The sequence below is a fragment of the Urocampus carinirostris genome, chromosome 7 (genome assembly GCF_059441175.1).
Source record: "Urocampus carinirostris isolate Australia breed hairy pipefish chromosome 7, RoL_Ucar_1.0, whole genome shotgun sequence".
In the NCBI taxonomy this organism is placed as follows: Eukaryota; Metazoa; Chordata; class Actinopteri; order Syngnathiformes; family Syngnathidae; genus Urocampus; species Urocampus carinirostris.
Window position 1 is genome coordinate 26,704,102 of NC_142355.1, and position 20,684 is coordinate 26,724,785.

Genomic DNA, 20,684 nt, shown 5'->3' on the forward strand with positions numbered 1-20,684 from the left:
TCAGATACAGAGAACCATAACCAGGGCTTGTACTGAATTATCTTGAACCCTTTATAAGGATATTTTATCCCTTATTGACATTTCTACAGTAAAATGTGAATTAAAAGGGACAAATGAATGTGTCAAAAGTGAAATGACTATTTTGTTGAACAAAATATATAAACATTAAACAGAACAAAAGAAATGTGTTAAGTTAATTCCGAAAATCCATTGAAAATCCATGCAACCAGATATTCCATCTCTAGGAAAAATACTTTTATTTAAACATTTAAAGAAGCAAAAGAAAATTACCTGGAAGAAGTTAAATAATTTATTGTTTGCAGAAAGATGAGAAGAAAATAAATTATTAGAAAAAAGTAAATCGAAACAATACAATTTTCCATGACACTTTTCTTCCTGCACTCGTTTTGAAATCTGAAGATATGCTAATATATTCCTTGTAGTAATGATGTATTTCCTTTTTTTCTGCCGATGGGGTGAGATATTTTGCAACCACATTATGCAATGAATCTGACAAACTCATAATTTGTATCTTAAACCAAAACAAAAAACTTGACATTAGCAAACTTTATTAAGAATAGTTGAACACAAAATATATTTATGTTGAGTTTAACAAGAATTGCAACAAATTTGAATTACAGTTTGATTTTTGGATTATGATAATTATTATTATTTTACATATGTCGCTCTGGAATATAAGTCAATTTGTTTGGTTGCTTGTGTATCAATGCAGTTAGATAAGTGAATAACATTGGAAGATGACTCGTGTTGGAGATCGGAGCAGATCTGAAATATTGGACCTTATTGGGCAATGTAATTAATCTCATCTCATCTCATCTCATCAGCCGTGCTGCTTATCCTCATTCGGGTTGCGGGGGGGCTGGAGCCCATCCCAGCCATCTCCGGGCAGTGGGCAGGGGACACCCTGAACTGGTTGCCAGCCAATCGCAGGGCACACGGGGACAGACAACTCACTCGCTCATTCGCACCTAGGGACAATTTGGACAGGCCAATTCACCTGAAATGCATGTTTTTGGAATGTGGGAGGAAACCGCAGTGCCCGGAGGAAACCCACGCAAGCACGGGGAGAACATACAAACTCCGCACAGGAAGTCTGGAGCTGGATTTGAACCCACGCAGGAGGTTCCCATGACATGAACTGTGCCGCACAAGCGCTACCCACTGTGCCGCTGTGCCAATGTAATTAATATTTCAGGGAAATATATGCATATAAGAACTCACCAAACACTCGTATCTCAGCGTTAGCAAAGATGACTCCGTGGGGGTTCTCGGCGATGCACTGGTACATCCCGGAGTCTTCGAACGTCAGGGCACTGAAGGTCATTTCTGTCCTGTCCAACTGCGAAGAGGCGTAATCAAGTCACATCAAAATTGCTCCAAATCGTATTAGCCAGCTGACGGATGCAAATCAAAGTCTAGTATGTCGACGTGCACAAAGGAAGGGCTTGTATTGATGTAGCCGTTGCATATTTTAACACTGCAGCCACAGTTTCAGACTTTGTAATCATGTAACCTTGATAGTTTACAATCCTAGCAAACAGGAAATATCTTTTGATATGAGCAAACTATCGGTGTATCAGAAATGATCTTTACCGCCTCTCCGTTCTTCAGCCAACGAATTTGTGGCTTGGGTTTGCCCCTGGCTGAGCAGGACATTGTGTAGGCGCTGCCCAGGTCGGGCTCTGCGTTGCTGATGTGCTTCACCCACTCAGGAAAAGCTGAAAAATGGCAGAAGAAACAAAACAGTCATATTGTGTGTTGGGCAGTGTCAAGACTAATTTGTTACATAGGATCAAATTCCTGGAACGTAATTACTTTTCTCTGTATCAAGTACTATAATATGTTATTGATCAAATCTAATATTTGTCGTTTCTTCATGGAGCGTTACTGCGTTCATCACTAAATGAAGATAATGTGTTGTGTGTCTCTTCGACTGCTGAACAATTCTGCATCACTCATTGCCATACAATCCTCGCTATCAACAATGGATGGCCGTGTTTATATAAACTTACAAAATACAATCAAACACAGGTATGGTGGCGCAGTCTTAAGAGCAGAGTAAGGGGGACATTAAATTTCTACTCATGGAGATATTGTCCCTAATAAAATACTGAAATCGGGTCAGCTCTTAGGCGCATATTTGGTTGTGTTACCAATAGCAAATAGTAGACAGCGCGTGGGGATGGGGGCGTAGCTTTTACTGGAACCACAAACCAACTCAATCAATAAGGTAAATAATATGCAGTAAAAGTGTACTGAATTTTAATCTTTTTATCTCTAAAAATATGTTTGCATTACAGAATGCCTCGAGAAAAAAAAATGTCTTTACAGAATCTAGGAGAAGGACATCCCAGAGACAAAATGTTCATGTCATGATTACCGATGTGATGCACCTGTGCCCGCTGCTTTGGCGCCAACTGCCTCAGACTCTGATTGGCTCCCTGTCCCTATTTAAACCCACTCCTTTCCGTCAGTTAACACTAGGCAAGCCTTTTCCGACTCTGACTCCCAACTGTTTTTTGCTCCCGTCTGTCCCCCGTTTTCGACCCGTTTTTTATCCTGACCACGCCTACTCTCCTGTCCCAGCATTCGACCTATTTTGTCCTCGACCCCGTCTACTCTCCTTTCCTGGCTTACGACTCGCTTCCGACCCCGACCACGCTTTTGCTCTACTGACCCGTTTTTCCATTCCTGACACCGCCATCGCTCGCCCCGGAAGATCCACTTCAGCGTTCAGAGCCACCTGATTCCCGAGTCCAGCATTCCTCGGATCTTGGGCGCCACCATTTCCCTTTCGTCTAATAAAACTTGTGAGAAACGTAACGCAAGTGGGTCCTGTCTCCGTTCTGGTCCTGACAATCCAGGCAATTTTCAAGAAGTAGGCAGGGGACAACCTCAACTGATTGCCAGCCAGTTACAGATCAGTTAAATAAGTAAAATAACAATAAAATGACATAATTTATGTGAGCAAATATTTTTACACATTTTATTTTTCATGTTTTATGTTTTTATTGTATTTGCAACCTGTGTTTTTTTATAAAATAAGAAAAAAAAATATCAATTATTTTACTGTGTTTGAAACTATTTTATTATTCTTATATTAAGAACATTAAAACTTAAAATGAGCAAAATCATAGTTTAGTGCTATTTAGTGCCAAAATGATACTTTAAATGAATAAAAATATTTTTACCTTTAAAATATGACTCTTCTTTTATATATACAAATTTTTTCTCATGGAGTTCATATTACGGTTACTTTCAAACTTGAATTTTTATTTTCGGGTTTGGGCGGGACAGGAAACAGTAGGGCCAACAACAACGTTAGCTAACATTACCATGTGTGTTTATTTTTGTATAAAACCAAAAATACCTTCCACAGACAAATGTGCACTGTGGTAATCTTTCCCCTTGGAGTTGATGGCCTCGCACTGGTATGATCCGCTGTCTTCTGGCCGCATGTTGTACAGGTAAAGGTGAGCCCCCGCCATGCGCACCTCGTGGTTAGGGGGCAACTCCCCGTCCAATTTCTTCCAGCGGATCTCAGGAACCGGACTAGACAAATAAGAAGATTGTTTTACGACAGAATCAGAATTTCTTTATTGTCTTAGTAAGACCAGAATGAAAGACGCCAAGGAGAGGTAAATTTACTTTAACAGACACCGTAAAACAAATAATATATATATATATATATATATATATATATATATATATATATATATATATATATATATATATATATATATATATATATATATATATATATATATATATATAATTTTTTGATTTTTTTTTTTTTAATTGGGGAAGTTGATCTAGTGATTTTCTTTTTAAACATTTTATTGAGAAATAATTTGATTTGCAAATGGTATCCAATGCATTTCGAATAAGAAACTTCTTGTTTACTTAATAGTGATTACAATTGGTTTTTTCCGTCTGATCCATGATGATATATCCTACAAAAACAAAATTCTTACCCTACTGAAAGAACATTTAATATACATCCATTCGAGGCTCCTTGTACGGAGTACTGTACATTTACTCAGTAACATTTACTTGAGCAAGTTTTGTGAAATATTGTACTTCTAAGAGTATTTTCAAATCCCTTCCTTTTTTACTTGAGTAAATCTGTGAAGAAAAAACGGTCCACAAAAAAACATGACTTGAAAAAGTACTTTTTAAATTTTACTCAAGCAAGTAGTTTGATGACTACTCTTACTTCTACTTGAGTAATATTATTTTGAGTAAGATGTTCACTCCTATATATATATATATATATATATATGCTAATTATTTTGTTAGTTGTCAGGATGCCTTTAGTGTCTGTCCACTTTGTTGCAATGGCTCTCGAAAAGCACTGCTGTCATGGTTGCCATGGCGCCCAATCGGCCCCGCCCATGTGGCGCCAGCTGCAGCTTGTTGACAGATTTGCTCCCTGTCAGTATTTAAACTCTGTCCTGTTTGTCCCCTTTTGTCGGTCTATCTGCGAATCTGTTTTTACATGGCAAACCCTTTTTCGCCTATCCCATGCTTACTCCTGTTTGTCTCCCGCTATGATCTGTTTGATCTCTACCACGTCTGCTCTCCCGTCCCGAATTACGACCTGTTTTGATCTCGACCACGTCTATTCTCCCGCCCCGAATAACGACACATTTTTCATCTTGACCACGTCTACTCTCCTCTCCTGGCTTTCCACTTGTTTCCGATCCCGATCACGTTTTTGCTCTTCTATCCCGGCTACTGACCCGTTTTTTTCGTTCCCGACACCGCCATCGCTCGCAACGGAAATACCACTTCCGCGTCCGAGCAACCTACTCCCCGCAACCATCGATCTCCAGATCGTGTGTGCAATCCTTTCCCTTCTTCCCAATAAAACTGTGAGTAACATTACGCAAATGGGTCCTCTTTCCGTTCTGCTCACATTCTCCATTTTGCTTCAGTGATCATTTTTTTTTTTACTGCCTTTGAGTTACTTTTTTCCCGAGGGTAAAATGTTTTTATATTCATCATCGTACACTTTTTTGGTCTTATTTTTTCCTTATTTGTTCTCTGCTCTTCACAATCGCCTCTTTCCTGAATAAAAAGCTTGATGGAACTGCTCAGCTCCCACATTTGTTTTATGCGTCTGATGTAAAGAAGCATCTAGACAACGAGATGTTCCTTTTACTAGCTTCCTGATTTGTTTCATAACCAACTTACTTCCCCAAAGCAAAGCATTCCAAGGTAACATTGTGCCCCTCCAGAGTCGTTGTATCTGGAAACTTGACATTGAGATCGGCTGGATATTTCCTGTTAGCACCTAGATGAGGGACAAACAGTACTTGGATTCATTTTGTGAAACAAAGTAGGGAAAAAAAATCAGTGAATCACTGACGCTCGCTGAGTGGAACCAGCGGGATGTAGTTGGAGAAGACGCTCTTGGAGATGGAGGCGCTGGACGCGATGCACGAGTAGTTGCCGCTGTCAGAGGCCTCCACTTTGGAGATGTATAGGTTGCCTGTTATCTGCGAGACGAAGCGCCTTTTGTCCAGTGGGATGAAAGTCGGGAACTCGTTGAGGATCCATCGGAATGACAGGTCGGCTGCCGTGGACGCCAAATGATTAAATAAAAATGCCTGTCAATCACTCTCCCGGTCGCTTGGCAACCTCCACAAATAACCGACACTCTGAATGTAACATTAGCACAGCGTGAACCTTCTGAATAGGTGCACATTTGGAAAAGAAAATGGCGCGATTTGACTCTGAGAAGGATTTATCATTCATTTATTGACCTTTCAGATTAGAATCGGATTATTCTCCCGGCGTGGGGTGGGATAATAGAGAGATGTCGTCGGCTGGAAATGATTTTGCATGAATATCAAAGCGAGAAGAAGAGATTAAATACATTCATTCAGTTGCAAATACAAACTGGCAGGAAAGTACGGTGAATCAACAGAAGGTTAACTGTAATATGCATGAGCCATAAACTGAGCATCCCTGAAGAGATTATGGCCCAGAAAGTGGGTTTGAAGATCTAAACTTTGCATTGGTGGAGGTTACTGCTTTGGTAATTAAACATTATATTAGTAACAGGCGCATAAACTCCCAGCAATTTTGTTGTTACACTTAAAAGTCATTCTTTTTTTAATGAAAAGCTGAAAATTAGTAATCGGCTATGGAAAAAAAAAACGTTTGTTTATCATAATTGTATTATTCTTTATCTGCTCAGTGGATGATGTCGAGGTGTAGCACAAAGGAGAGCATTGTATGTTCATATTTTAAATCAAATGAAACTAAGTGCAGGAAGGAAAGTGTTATGGAAAATTGTATTGTTTTAATTAACGCATGACATTTTATTCATTTGTACATTCTGAGCTGTGTGTCATACTCTAGAATTTGATGACTGTATCATGTGATGCCTTAATATGGTCTACCAATGAGAGTACATGGCCACCAAGTTTCACCAAAGAGGGAATGATGCTAACTTAAGGACCCTGCCTTTTGGATTCAGGTCTGCAAAAATGTGAGATCTTCATTGTTTAACGACGCCTGGTTAGGATGTGATGTCTCTGTGTAATAAAGTATCAGGACGTCCCATCAACTCTAAGTTTGTCTCCAAGTTATTTTCCTGACCCTGAGTTGTTGTGTTTGACAGCACAAGAAAGGTTGGAAGCAACCTATGCATTGTTTATGGTCTATAATCCTGCAGCGTAAACAACTAAGGCACAACAAGTATCTCGCATATCAATAGCATCAGTTTATATTTGAACTTGTGCACTTATACTGTTCAGGGGACTGTAACAAATGGTTTGCTGCATCCAGGTAGACACTATGGACTCAGACAATTTAATTGATAATATATTGGGACAGCGACCACATCGAGGGTAGTAGCAATTTGGAGATTGTGGAGCAGACAAAAGTCAGAAAAGCCGAATACTTAAAATAGTCTCTGAAGAAGAAAAATATGTTGGTTTATCACAATCGTATGAATTCTTTTTCTGCTCACCTGGATGATGTGGAGGTGGAGCACAAAGAAGTACAGCCCCTTGTCCTTCTTTGACAAATACAGACTCTCTTTCCTCCGACGAGAAAAGATCCAAATCTGGTAGACAATGGTTAAATAGGATGAAAACGATTGCACCAAGTAAACAGGGCACTTGCAGCAGAGTAGAGGTAGTGGAGTCTGATTCTGCGGCATAACTTTTGAAGAAAACAAATGGATAGGCTAAAATTTGCTTTTTTATATATTATTAATTTCTTTATATTCATAAGTGGAACTTCAGCTACCAGACTGACAAGCAGCTCCTAGCTAACCAACCGGACATTGTGGTGATGGACAAAAAGCAGAAGAGGGTGGTGAAAATAGAATAGAATAGAATAGAATATACCTTTATTGTCATTGTTACAAAATGGGTTAACATATTGTGACAACGAAATTGGGCATGACACTTCAGTGTCACACATTCACAGTGAGGTAAAATACCCAAGAAGATAGAGGAACAGAGAAGATAAGGTTATACAACAAGGAGGATAAGGTTATAGTTATAATTTACACAAAATGTACTCAAGAAATGTTGGCATATAGGATGTTACATACAGTTTGGTATCGTAGGGTTTGTGCAATATGCATTTGGTACAAAACAGATCCCAGCCGTCGCCAACATCAAGTGCACCGAGTGAATTTATCTATGTAAGGGACTGAGCACATTGACTAAATAGAGTGCAGCGACAATTTAGAGACTGTGGAGCAAACAACAAGCAAATACAATGTTTTGAGCTACCAGAGAGTGAACAAAGGAACAAAACTCACATCCAAACTGGACCGTCGCTTCCCTGCTGATGATGGCACCAAAAGTGTTACTGGCCAAGCAGGAGTAGGTCCCCTCGTGCAGATTTTTAACAGGGTCGCTGATGACCAGGTTGCCTTCCGACAAAGCGTAGTGACCGGTTTCGGCCATTAGGTTGATTTCTACTCCGTCTAGCATCCATCTGTCGGGAAACAGTACAATTCAATTTGAAAAAGAATTGCTTATTCATTATATTGGTGTTTTTTAACCAAGTAAGTGGCAGCAGAATACTATATGGTTTCGCTTTTTTATACTGTAATTGTCTGTTTAAGGCATACCTGGGCACTCCGGTCCTGGAGGGCCGTATGTTCTGCATGATTTTTGAGGTTTCTCTGATCCAGTACAGGTGATTCCAATCACCAGTATCGTTAACGAGCACTTGCTAGCTTGCTAACGAGGTTATAATTTGTATCACCTGAGTTAAAGAAGAGCAAACTTCAAAATCTGGCAGGACGTATGGCCCTCTAGGACCGGAGTGCCCAGGTCTGGTTTAAGGGGTGGTACACTATATTTAATTTGCTAGATGAAGCTGTTTGAGTCATTGAGATTTTTTAAATTATTACGTAAAAAAAATCCACACATTTTTGCTGATTCCACACATTTTTGCTGATTTTAATATTGAAAAAAAAATAGTTTGAATGTAGTAAAATATTCAATAAAAATTACACTAAATAATTTTTTTTCTCATTTAATTATATTGTATAATTATTTTTCTAGACAACATAAGAACATAGTAAACCTAGAAAAATAATTTTAAGATATCGTGAAATTCAATATTACAGCAAAATTATTAACCAATATGAATAATCTGCATTACTTCCTGCGTCATTGTGACCACAAATTTAATTCAATTTAAGCAACACGACAACTTAAGCTTTAAAAAACAAGGAAAAAGTATCATGAAACTGATGCTTGGAATTAATGTTATAACATTTCCGATTGACTGTGGAGTTTGAGATGTTTTATTAATAGAAAATTTGGCTTCAAAATGTTGAGAAACACTGCATTACATGTTTAATTTCAATTCATAAGGATGATTTTCTTGAATCTTGCTCAACAGCCCAATCTAAACATCCAATGTTAGGCAAGATGCATGTGAAGACACGCTGGTGAACCTAATTTGCATACATTTGCATGTAAATTGGCCGAGCAGTCATGAAACAGCTTTTGCATTGCTGCCTTGTGATATGAAGTGTCAACTGTTGTCTACGACATTTTCATATTTGCCCTGTTCTTCCCCCTCTTGTTTAAACACTTGTATTGACGTTGATATCATTGTTAGTAGACAATTTATGGCTGCAATATTCTTATTGTTGGCGTGTAATGAAAAGGAGCGCGCTGTTATCGGATAAACGTCTTTATTTATTTGCTTTCGTGTCTTATTTTGTAATAAGGATACCCGGAAACTAAAGCTGAAAGACTGCAGCCAGGATTGTTTCGCAAGCCACTGTAATTATGTAGCTTACCCTTTTGATCTAAAGTCAGTTTTTTAACTGCCCATAGTGTCCACTTTGCTGTAGTGTTGTGGTTTCATCATTGTACACAGTGTATTTTAATTTGTTTCTTATCCTTCTTTTCTATTTTCTTTCGTATTTATAATCTCCACTTTTCTTTTATGTTTGTTTTACCCACTGCCCACAGTCTACATTTTGCTGCAGGACTTATTTTTTGTCATGATTACTGATGTGGCCGCTCCTTTGGCGGCAACTGCCTCGGACTCTGATTGGCTCTCTGCCACTATGTACAGGCGTCTTTCTGTCACCTATTGTCAGTCCGTCTGTGAACCTCAGTCCACGCTAGCTTTTCGACCCTGACTCACTCCTCTTCTGGCCCCCATCTGTTTCCCGCCTCCGACCCATTTTCTGATCTCGACCACGTTTTTGCTCCCCTGTCCTGACTACTGACCTGTTTTCTCTGCTCCCAACTCCGCCATCGCTCGCCACAGAAATACCACTTCCGCGTCTGAGCAACCTGCTCCACGCGACCAGCGATCTCAGGATTGTGTGTACAATCCTTTCCCTTCTTCCTAATAAAACTAAGAGAAACACACGCAAGTGGGTCCTGTCTCCGTTCTGGTCGTGACATTTTATGTTTTTGCGTCGTCTCAACTCGCTTTTGCTGTCATTTTCTAGCTTCACACAGTCGCTCTCTACTCATCTGTTATCACTGCATTAAGTTTAGTGTTTTCACTTGATTGTTTTCTGAATGCCCACAGTGTCCACTTTTTTGCAATGCCCCTAAGGATCACTGTTGACATTCTTCATTTTGCGGACTATAGAGCGCACCTGATTATAAGCCGTATCCACCACATTTTAAGAGGAAAACCGATTTTGTACTTACACAAGCCGCACCTGTATGTAAGCCGCATGCGCCCAAAATAAAAAATTTAACACAAACACAAAATTAACCCAAACCTGACAAAGTCTTGCGATTGAAACTGAATGTCCTTCATAATAGTACGCAGTCCAAAAATCACAGCCGGCAAAATGAACGGAAAATGATACCGGTACTTAAGGTTTGATGCAGACCCGGACTCTGGTCCCGTTGAAAGTAATCTAAGGAAAAAAGTGTATATTTACAAAGGTAAGGGTGGGAAGAATATATATCCACTATTGTCCGCCGCGTCCACAAACACGTCTCATCTTTACCGGTACCCACTTCCCGTCAACCCGCGTTTTTTTCGCCCCTTCTTTTTTATTCGCCCGTGGGAAACATATCAGAATAAATTTCTGAAATAAAGACATTAAAAAAATATACAGTTGCAAATACATATTATACATGGTTACACATATTTACAAAGAAAGACGGTACACCGAGAGAGTTTTCAAAGCTTTAATAATAATAACTTTTATCCCAAACGGTGCCTGTGACAGGTAGCATCACGCGAGCAACACGCGAGCAACACAGTAAACAGGTCTGTTAAAAAAACATACCGTACTTGTAAAAATCACGGTAAACCGTCCTCATCTTCCTACTTAGAACTGAAGCCATCGAAAAGCATCATTGTCATATGGACGTTGTCCCACGCTCCCTTATTCCAAAACACGCTAGCAACACGCTTGCAACACAGTAAATGGGTCTGGTAAAAAAACCATACCGTACTTGTAAAAATCACGGTAAACCGTCCTCATCTTCCTCCTTAGAACTGAAGCCGTCAAAGTCATCTTCCTCAGTGTCGGAAAGAAACTTTGTCATATAGACGTCGTCCCACGCTCCCTTATTCCAAAACACGCTGGCAACTGCTCGCTCCTTCTTTATCGGACTGCTTGATTGCTTTTAGCTTGAAAGCTGCGCCTTTCTTTATGCATTTTGCATGATGAGGGTATGTTTACACAAATTTAATTTACTGTATGCACAAGCCAAGAAGTTGCAGTCTTCCTCGGCGCATATATTCCACCAGTCTAAATCTTACCTTTTGTACTCGAGCGGCCGTTAGAAAAATTACATGAATTGGCGGCATCACTGAATAAGCCGCAGGGTTGAACGTTTGGGGAAAAAAGTAGCAGCTTATAGTCCGGAATTTACGATATGTTTACTCGGCTTACTGTCCACAACTCCGATTTGCTGCTGGAGTAACTTTTGTTGTCGCCTACAGTCTCAAATGTTGTGCTCGTTTCCTGACTTTACGCAGCCTTGTCCATTGATCTGTTTTCTCTGTGTAAAGTCTCATTTTTAAATGTCCTGTTTTCTGGATGCCCACAGTGTCAACCTCGTTGCCTTGGCCCTAGAGAATCACTGCTCACATTGTCCATTTTGCTTCAGTGACTTGTTTTTTTACTGCCTATATGCTACTTAAAAAATATATGAAAAAATAAAATAAGTGTCCCATGGTGTCCCCTTTGTTGTATTGTTGTAATTTCATCATTGCAAAGTTTGTCTTTTTTCTTTCTTCTTCTCCCCACAATCTTCAATTTTCTACTATGATTTTCTTCACACAGTCTCAATTTTGTAGCATGGGCTATTTTTGTGGTTGCCTAATGTCTCAACTACTGTAGTAGTTTCCTGGTTGCTCACGGCCTCTTAATTTTTTTGTAATCCCTTACCAGAGCTTCTCATGCGCAGATAAAATTACAACACTATAGCATAATGGACACTATGGACGAAAAGGAATCACACCTCTATAACAGTAAAGTAGATTATAAGTAGTGGAAAAATAAATCTCTGAAAGAAAATACACAATACAGGCAAAAAGGCTAGTGGTCCACTGCAATTAATTTAGACACTGTGGGCATAAAGACAGGCCACTAAATAACTCAAGTTTAGTTGTTACAAGATTGTTGCAAAAACATCTTTCTTTCACAGTTTATTTAATGTCTGCATGTCTTACTTTCTTTCTTTGCTGCCCGCAGTACCCTCTTTTTTAAAAAATGTTTGGTTTACCTGCTGCCCAAAGTCTCCGGTAGTCCATTCGCTAACTAACTTAGTTTCCACTTTTGATGTAATGCCCTTACTGTCTACTGTGTAGCAGTTGCCCATTTTCACTGTTGTACACGGTTTCAACGTTTCCCAAGAGCATCCATTATTTCTGCTCATTCATTGCAGGTTGCTCATGGCGCCCAATTGGCCCCGCCCATTTGGCGCCAGCCGCGGCCCGTTCACTGATTGGCTTCTCTCCTATTGAATCTCAGTGCTCTCACTCACCCTTTGTCAGTCCGTCAACAAACCTCTGCACCTGCAAGACATGTGTTTTGACTGTCGGGTATCGATCCTGTCTATTTCGTCCTGTTTTGATATCGGTCTCCGGTCTCCAGTGTTTGGTATCGTTCCCGTCTATCTCGTTCTGTCTGTTCTTTGTCTCCAGTCTCCTATATCAGTTATCATCCTGTCAGTCCCGTTCTGTCCGGTATCAACACAGTTGGTCCGGTTTCGGCTCATGTAACAGGTATTGATCTCGTTGGCTCCCTGTTGTTTCACGCCAGACTTCTGTCTTTCTTCCTTCTCCCAGCGATCGGCGAATCACTGGCGTTTGTGTTAATGTGCATGACTACTCCATTCCCGTAAAATAAAGCTTGTGTGAGAAATATTACGCATCTGGGTCCTCATCCTGTTCCGGTTCATGACATGTACCGTATTTTCCGCACTATAAGGCGCACCTAAAAGTCTTAATTTTTTTCAAAAGCTGACCATGCGCCTTGTAATACAGTGCGCCTTATATATGGCTCAATATTAAATCGCAAGGTCTCGCAACTTACACAACAGCCGCCGACTCGATTTTCCCCCGAACGTTCAGTAGTCCGCGGTGTATGCTGGGATTTATATACCGGCGTTTCATTGGCTAACCAATGTGTCAATCATCATTTGAATCGATCGCTATTGGCTAAAGTTATTCGGAGCCTCGGATAGGCTAGAGGGCCGAAACAAACCCTGCAATTGGCCGAAAAAGATGTGTCAATCATCAGTTAAATCGATCGCTATTGGCTGAAGTTATTCGGAGCCTCGGATAGGCTAGAGGGCCAAAACAAACCTTGCAATTGGCCGAAAAAGATGACTTTGAATAGCAAGCTTGCTAAAGTACGCCATAAAGAAACATGTTTCATTAGTCTGTATTTGTAAATATTTTACTCTCCTGGATTTACTACACTCACGGTTGTAAGAAGACCATGGTTGCGTATCATTATTGAACGTGAGAACTTAGGTGAGCTATGCGGCTTTATATTTTCCCGGTATCTTGTTTTAGAACGATCTTGATGTTGCTGTGATGAGTTGAGTGAATTAAACTCAATTCCAAGTGTTTATTGTCATATGCACAGTAAAGTTGCGAGCGAAAAAAAAAATAGAAACTAAGGAATGGTTGGCATTTCTTGAATCCCAAGACTTTAACCTTCCAAATGATATTTGAAATAATGCATTTGAGTGACATCGTACGGACACCGCATCCGCACGTGTCTACGACACGTATTTGCTTCTTTGCAAGCTTTGGGAATGTTAAGGGGGTAATCAGTTTGACTGAACCATCTGACTGTTTGGTCGACGTTCCCATTGTAGCGCCTTATAATCCGGTGCGCCTTATCTATGGAAGATATAGGACCAAAAACTATTTTTTGGAGGTGCGCCCTATAACCCGGTGCGCCCTATAGTGCGGAAAATACGGTAATTCCTCTCTGCCCACAGTCTCTTTGAGTTTTAATGGTCCATTTGTCTTGTACATTTATTTACTTTGTGAAAAGTACATTTTTTTCTCATCCCAAATGTTTATTTTTTTTAGTTTCATTATTTAAACACCGTACAGTATTTTGCGCGCCTGCTTACTCTGCTAAAAAGCTGTTGTTGTTGTTGTATAATAACATAGTACTAGGGATTGTGAATACAGGAATACTAGGGAAAATTGATATTAGGTAATTGCGTTATATTGTGTACTTACACCCACCAAAACCTGACAAATATTGTCCATGGAATTTTTAAACTGCAAACTTTCATGCAATTCATAATGACATCATGTACGGTCACAAAATCCATGAGAAAGCTCTCAAGGTTTTATACCATCCTGCTTATGTTGGCATTCACGGTCCACTAGGGAGAAATCCCCAGTGGTGAGGTCCAAAATAAGCAGTAATATGTCGTGTGCGAGGTAACATATGTTACTTGTATGCGGCAGGTGGACTGGCTCGGGCTCTGCAACTCATGGTGATTTTGTCCTCGGGCGACTCTTCAGGGTAGATGGTGTCTACCGGCTGCTCCTCAAAGACCGGCCCGTAACCTGTAGCTTCATCTGCACACAGGCGGGGGTGGACGTTAACAACAACGACAAAAGGTGCAAACATCAAAGTCATGGACAGTTCTGTGTGACCGTCACTGGCTGTCAAAAGGCGATGTTTTCACTTTCAATGCCATAGACAGCTATAGACGTCGATTACATCCACTTACTGGAAGCTAGTTGGTGGTGAATGTTCATCAATGATAAGTTTACTCAGTTTTTAATATGGGACACCTCCAAACCAGATTGTATAGGATGCCACTTTGTTATTTTGAATCTTATACATCACTCATTGGTTTTGACTATTATGCACTGTGTACAACACAATCTGCCAATCGTGTTACTGTTCTTTGAATTCCACACCCTGTAGATCAATTCTGCTCTTGTAACCTGTGAGATTTAACAAAAAGAAAGGGATCAGGAGAAGACTTTTGGAATTTCCTAACTGAAGTTTGGATGTTCTCCTGTTCTAGTTTCAAGTTCAAAATCCATTGATGTATTCTTTCCTAGAGTGTCTATTAGATTATAAACTTATCAACCAGGGATTCACCAACCTTTTGAAGATAAGAGCTACTTTTTTGTTACAGTTAGTGCGAAGGGCTACCAGTTTCATATAAACATCATGTCACAATAGCAACTTGGTAGCCCAATAACTAGAAATTTGACAAGAATTGGTGTTGAAGCAAAAATTCTGGTAATTCTTGCTTTGGTGTTCGGACGAAAAATCTGAACTCAAACACCAGAACACAGCCGAACACCGATCCGGCTGAGATGAGCAGCCATCTTTGCCTACTCTGGCCCAGTCGGGTAGCATCATCTCGAGAGAGATTGTCAAATCAACAACACATGTTCATAATATATTGTGCTTTTGGCATGATAACTGATTAACTCCACCTGTGCCCGCTTGTTTGGCTGGTTACCTGATTGGTTCCCCATCCTTCTTTAGCTAAGTCCTTTCACTCGCCTGTTGTCAGTCCGTCAGCGAACCTCTGTTTCTACAAGGCAAGCACTTTGGCTCTGACTCCCGTCGGTCCCGCTTTTTGCACCCATTTTCCACCCTTCCGTTCCTGATTTCCCCATTTGTCTCCGGCTACGACCTGCTTTTTGACCACGACCATGTTTTGCTCTTCCGTCCCGGCTTACGACCCGTTTTTGATCCCAACCACGTTTTGTTCTGCTGTCTCGGCCATCGACTATTTTTTTCCGTCTTCGACACCAGACCATCTTCCGCTCCGGAAGATCCACTTCCGCATTCGGAACATGTTCCGATTCTGTAAGCGGCTTGATTCCCGCGTCCAGCAAGCATCGGATCGCCTTTACTCTTTATCTCAATAAACTTGTGGTTAACGTTACACATCCGGGTCCTAATTCCGTTCTGGTCGTGACAGATTTAGTGTGTTTTGTTGCATTTTTGCCGATTTTTCCCAAGAAAGCTATTGATGATGGGAAAAAAAAAGGAAAAGTGAGAACACTGATCAAGTTGAAGGAAATAATTGCAAAATGCTGTACAAGTGTTTGCCATTGAACTGCTGCTCAATGATACGGTAAATGTTTTAATTTTTAATATATTTTTATGAGCACATTGTATAGTTGTTTTTAAGTATTCATTGAATAACATTTTGGTGTGTATGAAAAATACCAATAATTTGTATAGGGAAAGAGGGTTAGACATTGAAAAAATTAGTGGTCGAACCCCAATCCAATAGCATAATATTATTATGTTGTTACTATGATATCGCCAGGTTGTTATTACAAAAAGAAGGGTTGAAATAGGCTTTTGACCACTAGTATAAGGGCAGAGTTAATTGCATTAAATTTTTATGCTGTTAGCCATAGCACAGCGCAATTTGTTTACACTTAGACGCACTTCAATGTACATATAAAACACTGAATAAATAGTGTTTTTATAGTATTTGTTTTTCGTATATACATATTTTATTTAATTTGTATCCTATTCTAGTTTTTTGCTTTTATTGACATTGTACTGCGAGGGTTGGAAGGAAAATTTCCTCGTTTTTTTTTAGGTTAATGACAATAAAAATAATCTTGATCTTGATTTCAGAAGAATTTATCATGTGTTTAAAGACAATGATCATTTAGTAGATTTTTCATTGTAGTTAGACATCAAATTTCCGAGGAAATCACCAGTGGGGTGTTTCTATTGGCTTCTCAGGAGAGCTACCTGATGCCCCTGGTGGTTTTTATTTTTGAGACACCATATTTATTTAGGGATGAAAAATATAAGCACACACAGAGGTGAAGAAGACATTAGCAGATCAATAATTTGCAGCTAGAAGAAAAGTTAGAAGAAAAGAAGCGCTCCCTTTGAGGTAAGTGATGACTCTGGGTGGCAATAGTTTGACTTTAATGTGTAGGATGACAGATGGTGGAGGAGGCAAAAGATGGTCAAAGCAGGCAACAGAAGGCCTGAAGACCCATCGGTCTGAGGAACCTCCTCGTGAACTTGCCTCGGACTTGCCACCGTGTCCTCTCCACAACCCGCACAGCTGCTTCATTTGCATATTGCAAGTTGTCTCCAATTCGAGTTTGCAAAGTGGCATGGATTTTTTCAAGAGTTATATTAATTCAGTGCAGTCACTTTAGCCTACATTTGTATGACAATTTAGATGCAAATTTGATGTCTTGAAGCATGGGCGTATCTAGCCAGTTTTTGGCGGTGCTCAGGCACCCCCAAATTTAACCCAAAATACACCAGAAATTATAAAATTCTTAAAAATATTTTCCTTTATAAAGGAAAGGATAGGCTTAGATATGATGAAAAACACAATTTGTTTTTTAAGTGAAGCCAAACAAAATATGAACAACGCTGTCTCGGAAACACTCCACAGCTTTGAAATGGTTTAGTCCATCTGATTCCTAGCACGCAAGTAGTATGCACTTTAGTTGTATTTTTGTAGTATTTTTACAGTATTACTGTAATTTCATTTTGCAGTATTTTGTATAATTTCTGCAGTACCATCTTTGTAGTATTTTTATTGTATAATTTTTGTAGTATTACTCTAGTTGAGTTTTTGTCGTATTTCTGAAAAATTGTTTTTGAAGTATTTCCAAACTAGTATCTTTGTAGTATTTCTTTATTTTTTTTAATATTACTGTATTTAGATTTGTATAGTTTTTCTGGTGTAAAATTTCTGTAATAGTAATTTTGTATCATAGTATTACCGTACAATTATTTTTATATTATTTATATCATATTTAATGAAATGAAGACAAAATAATATATTAGGTCTCTGTTTTTAAGCACTAAATTGGAAATTGATTTTTGTAGTAGTACCTGTATTTTCATAGCAGACACACTAAGGGACAATAAAGACAAGGTTGGCACCAATATGGATGGATGGATGGATGGATGGACTGATGGAAGGATGGAGATGGATAGATAGATAGATAGATAGAGAGAGAGAGAGAGAGAGAGAGAGAGAGAGAGAGAGAGAGAGAGATCGATCAATCGATCGATAGATAGATGGATAGATGGATAGATAATGCATATTTTCATTTTGTTTTAATCCTGACAGATTGGAAATGTCATGTGTGGGAGTCAAAGCGAGGTAAAAGAAGTAGCGCCACCCTCCACTTTACTGCGATAAACATCTATCTTGCCCATGAGAAAAGGCAGAATAACTCAGCGGGAAGACCACCCACACACCGTTGCTGCCTGCGTCATCGGTTATAAATATGCCAAATCGCAGAAAGTGCGGCATATTTTTTTATCTATTCCCCACAAACACATTGTGACAATAAACAGGAATACAGCTTGTACTCTCGTTCAACCTTGCTGGCAACCACACTACGTGTTCCTGAGCACCAGGAAATGTTTTTGTTTTTGTACGACGTAGCACACATCACACTGACAGTCTGATTATAATTAAGTTATCTGGCTGAAACAAAAACAATTGTACAGAGTATTTCCACTAGAAATAAATGGTCACTCCTCAATCATCCGAAAGAAAGAGAAAATAATGGATATTTGGATTTTTTTTTTTCTTTTGTATTATTCATGTAATCCTTTATGTGAAGGAATGCAGCTGATTCGCTGGCCATTTGAAACAGCTCCCATATGACACATTAAAATCAAGGCAGTGGAAACACAAGCAATACTTGTAGACATAGGGATAGACCAATTGTCATGATTACTGATTCGAGGTACCTGACTCTACTCCTTTGGCGCCAATTGCCTCGGACGCTCATTGGCTGCTTATTTCTTTTCAACCCCCCGTCTTCCTGTCACCCGTGGTCAGTCTGTCTGCAAACCTCAGCTTACGCTAGGCAAACCTTTCGATCCTGACTCCCTCCTGTTCTGATTCCCGTCTGCTTCCCGGCTCCGACCCAATTTTGAACTTGACTACGATTTTGCTTTTCCGTCCCGGCCACAGATCTGTTTTTTTCCCGTTCTCGACACTGCCATCGCTCGCCACGGAAATACCATATCCGCGTCTGAGCAACCTGCTCCACGCGACCAGCAATCTACGGATCGTGTGTACTATCCTTTCCTTTCACATGCAAACTCTGCACGGGGAGGCTGTGATAGCTGGACTTCAACCCTGAACCACTGTACTGTGGGTCGCTAACCACCTAGCTGCTCTATTACAAATTAAATGTATTATTATTTTACCTAATTAATGGTGCACAACAAAAAAAATCAGTTCCGAGCACTGATACCTTATCTTACCTTTAAATCAAACCTACCAATCCCGATTTATTTGAACCTTCATTTTCTCAATCTTGTGATGTCATTAAAGGGACAGTGCGTATTTATAACTGTACAAAAAAAATAATCTTAAAAAAAACCATATATCATTAACAAAATACTATATTTTAATGCACGTAATACAGTACACCACGTTTTATTTAAAATATATACCTAATGGATGAAGGGGCCTCAAGGGACACTGAGGACAAAAGTGGTTATTGGTAGGACCTTTTTTTATTTTTGTTCAAGTTCTGCAGACCGGATGCAGTTCTGCCACCCAATATTTTATGAAAAACAGACCTTCTCATGACATCACATGAGTATATAATAAAGAAAACGAAGCGATTTTGTGTCTTCACCACGTGTGTCCTCCACCACACTATCACAGTGTCAGCACAGTAGCTCATCTTTAGTTATAAATGTATTCCGTATCGTAATCTTTTTTTTAAAGTCTATTATTGTAATAATTTCATAAGTGGAGTAATGTATTAATGCAATAAATGGCTGCAAAAATAATTAGCAATGGGTCTCACCTCTATAAAAGTCCGGGTCCTCTTCGAGCGTAAATGCATCTGAAAAAGTGAGCGTAAGAAATAGTGTCAGCATTTATGGCAGCTGCAATAAAAACATAACTTATTATGTAGTCGGATTCAGTTTAAGTGGATAAAAAGAAAATGTTCCAGTGCTGCTTTTATGAAGGTCACCGGCATGGTGGATAAACTCAAGTAGTGTTAACAAAAGGCACATAGAGGCGCACTTCGAAAGCTTCCTTAAAAAAGGTTCAACTTTAAACGATGTTATTTTAAAGGAAGAGTCTTAAATAAATGGAAATGAAATGTTATTTTCCTGTATGTTCAGGTCCAGAGCCTTTGCTCTGAAATTGCTGGTCTACTAGTGATCCCAAGAGCCAAGAAGAAATCCGCAGGTTCGGGAGCATTCTCCATTTGGCCCTCGGTGTTGTGGAATGTTCTGCCCCCTTGGATTTGATCTGCAACATCAGAAGTGTTTAAATCTAGGCTTAAAACACACCTCTATATTTTAGTTTATGAATGACCTATATTTCTTGTTGAAATATCTGTGTGTTATCCGTTATTGCAACTGCCATTGCAGCCTGGTCATCCTGGAAGGGGGATTACCTCATGTCCGGTACCTTCCCAAGCTTACTTCATTTTCGTCATGTTATGGTTTTTAAGTTTTTCTTTGTCCTCAGGCGTTAGGTCTTAGGATTAGGGGTTAGGCTTACATGACGCCCTTATGTTGTTTCCTTGCAACATTAGATGATTTTGTTATACTGTTCAGTTTTATTTTATGTTTCTTTGTCGCTGTAAAACATTTCAAGTCAGATTGTTTTGTTACATCTTACATCAGAAATTATGTTGCATTGTTTTTGCAGTTATGTTGCCCTGTTTTTTTGATGCTGAATAACATTATTACG

At 39.5% G+C, this 20,684-nt stretch overlaps 1 protein-coding gene across 1 annotated transcript in view; it reads right to left on the reverse strand.

Annotated features, from left to right (window-relative positions):
* The window catches only part of cntn1a (contactin 1a), a 126,080-nt gene that overhangs the window by 39,782 nt on the left and 65,614 nt on the right, over positions 1–20,684 (reverse strand). Inside the window, exons 3-11 of the mRNA XM_088340386.1 lie at positions 19,783–19,821; positions 14,427–14,553; positions 7,808–7,986; positions 7,004–7,099; positions 5,393–5,599; positions 5,218–5,317; positions 3,392–3,573; positions 1,615–1,739; positions 1,243–1,360 (exon numbers count right to left, since the gene is read on the reverse strand). Coding sequence (XP_088196512.1) covers positions 1,243–1,360; positions 1,615–1,739; positions 3,392–3,573; positions 5,218–5,317; positions 5,393–5,599; positions 7,004–7,099; positions 7,808–7,986; positions 14,427–14,553; positions 19,783–19,821 — 1,173 coding nt within the window. The remainder of the gene's footprint in view (positions 1–1,242; positions 1,361–1,614; positions 1,740–3,391; positions 3,574–5,217; positions 5,318–5,392; positions 5,600–7,003; positions 7,100–7,807; positions 7,987–14,426; positions 14,554–19,782; positions 19,822–20,684) is intronic.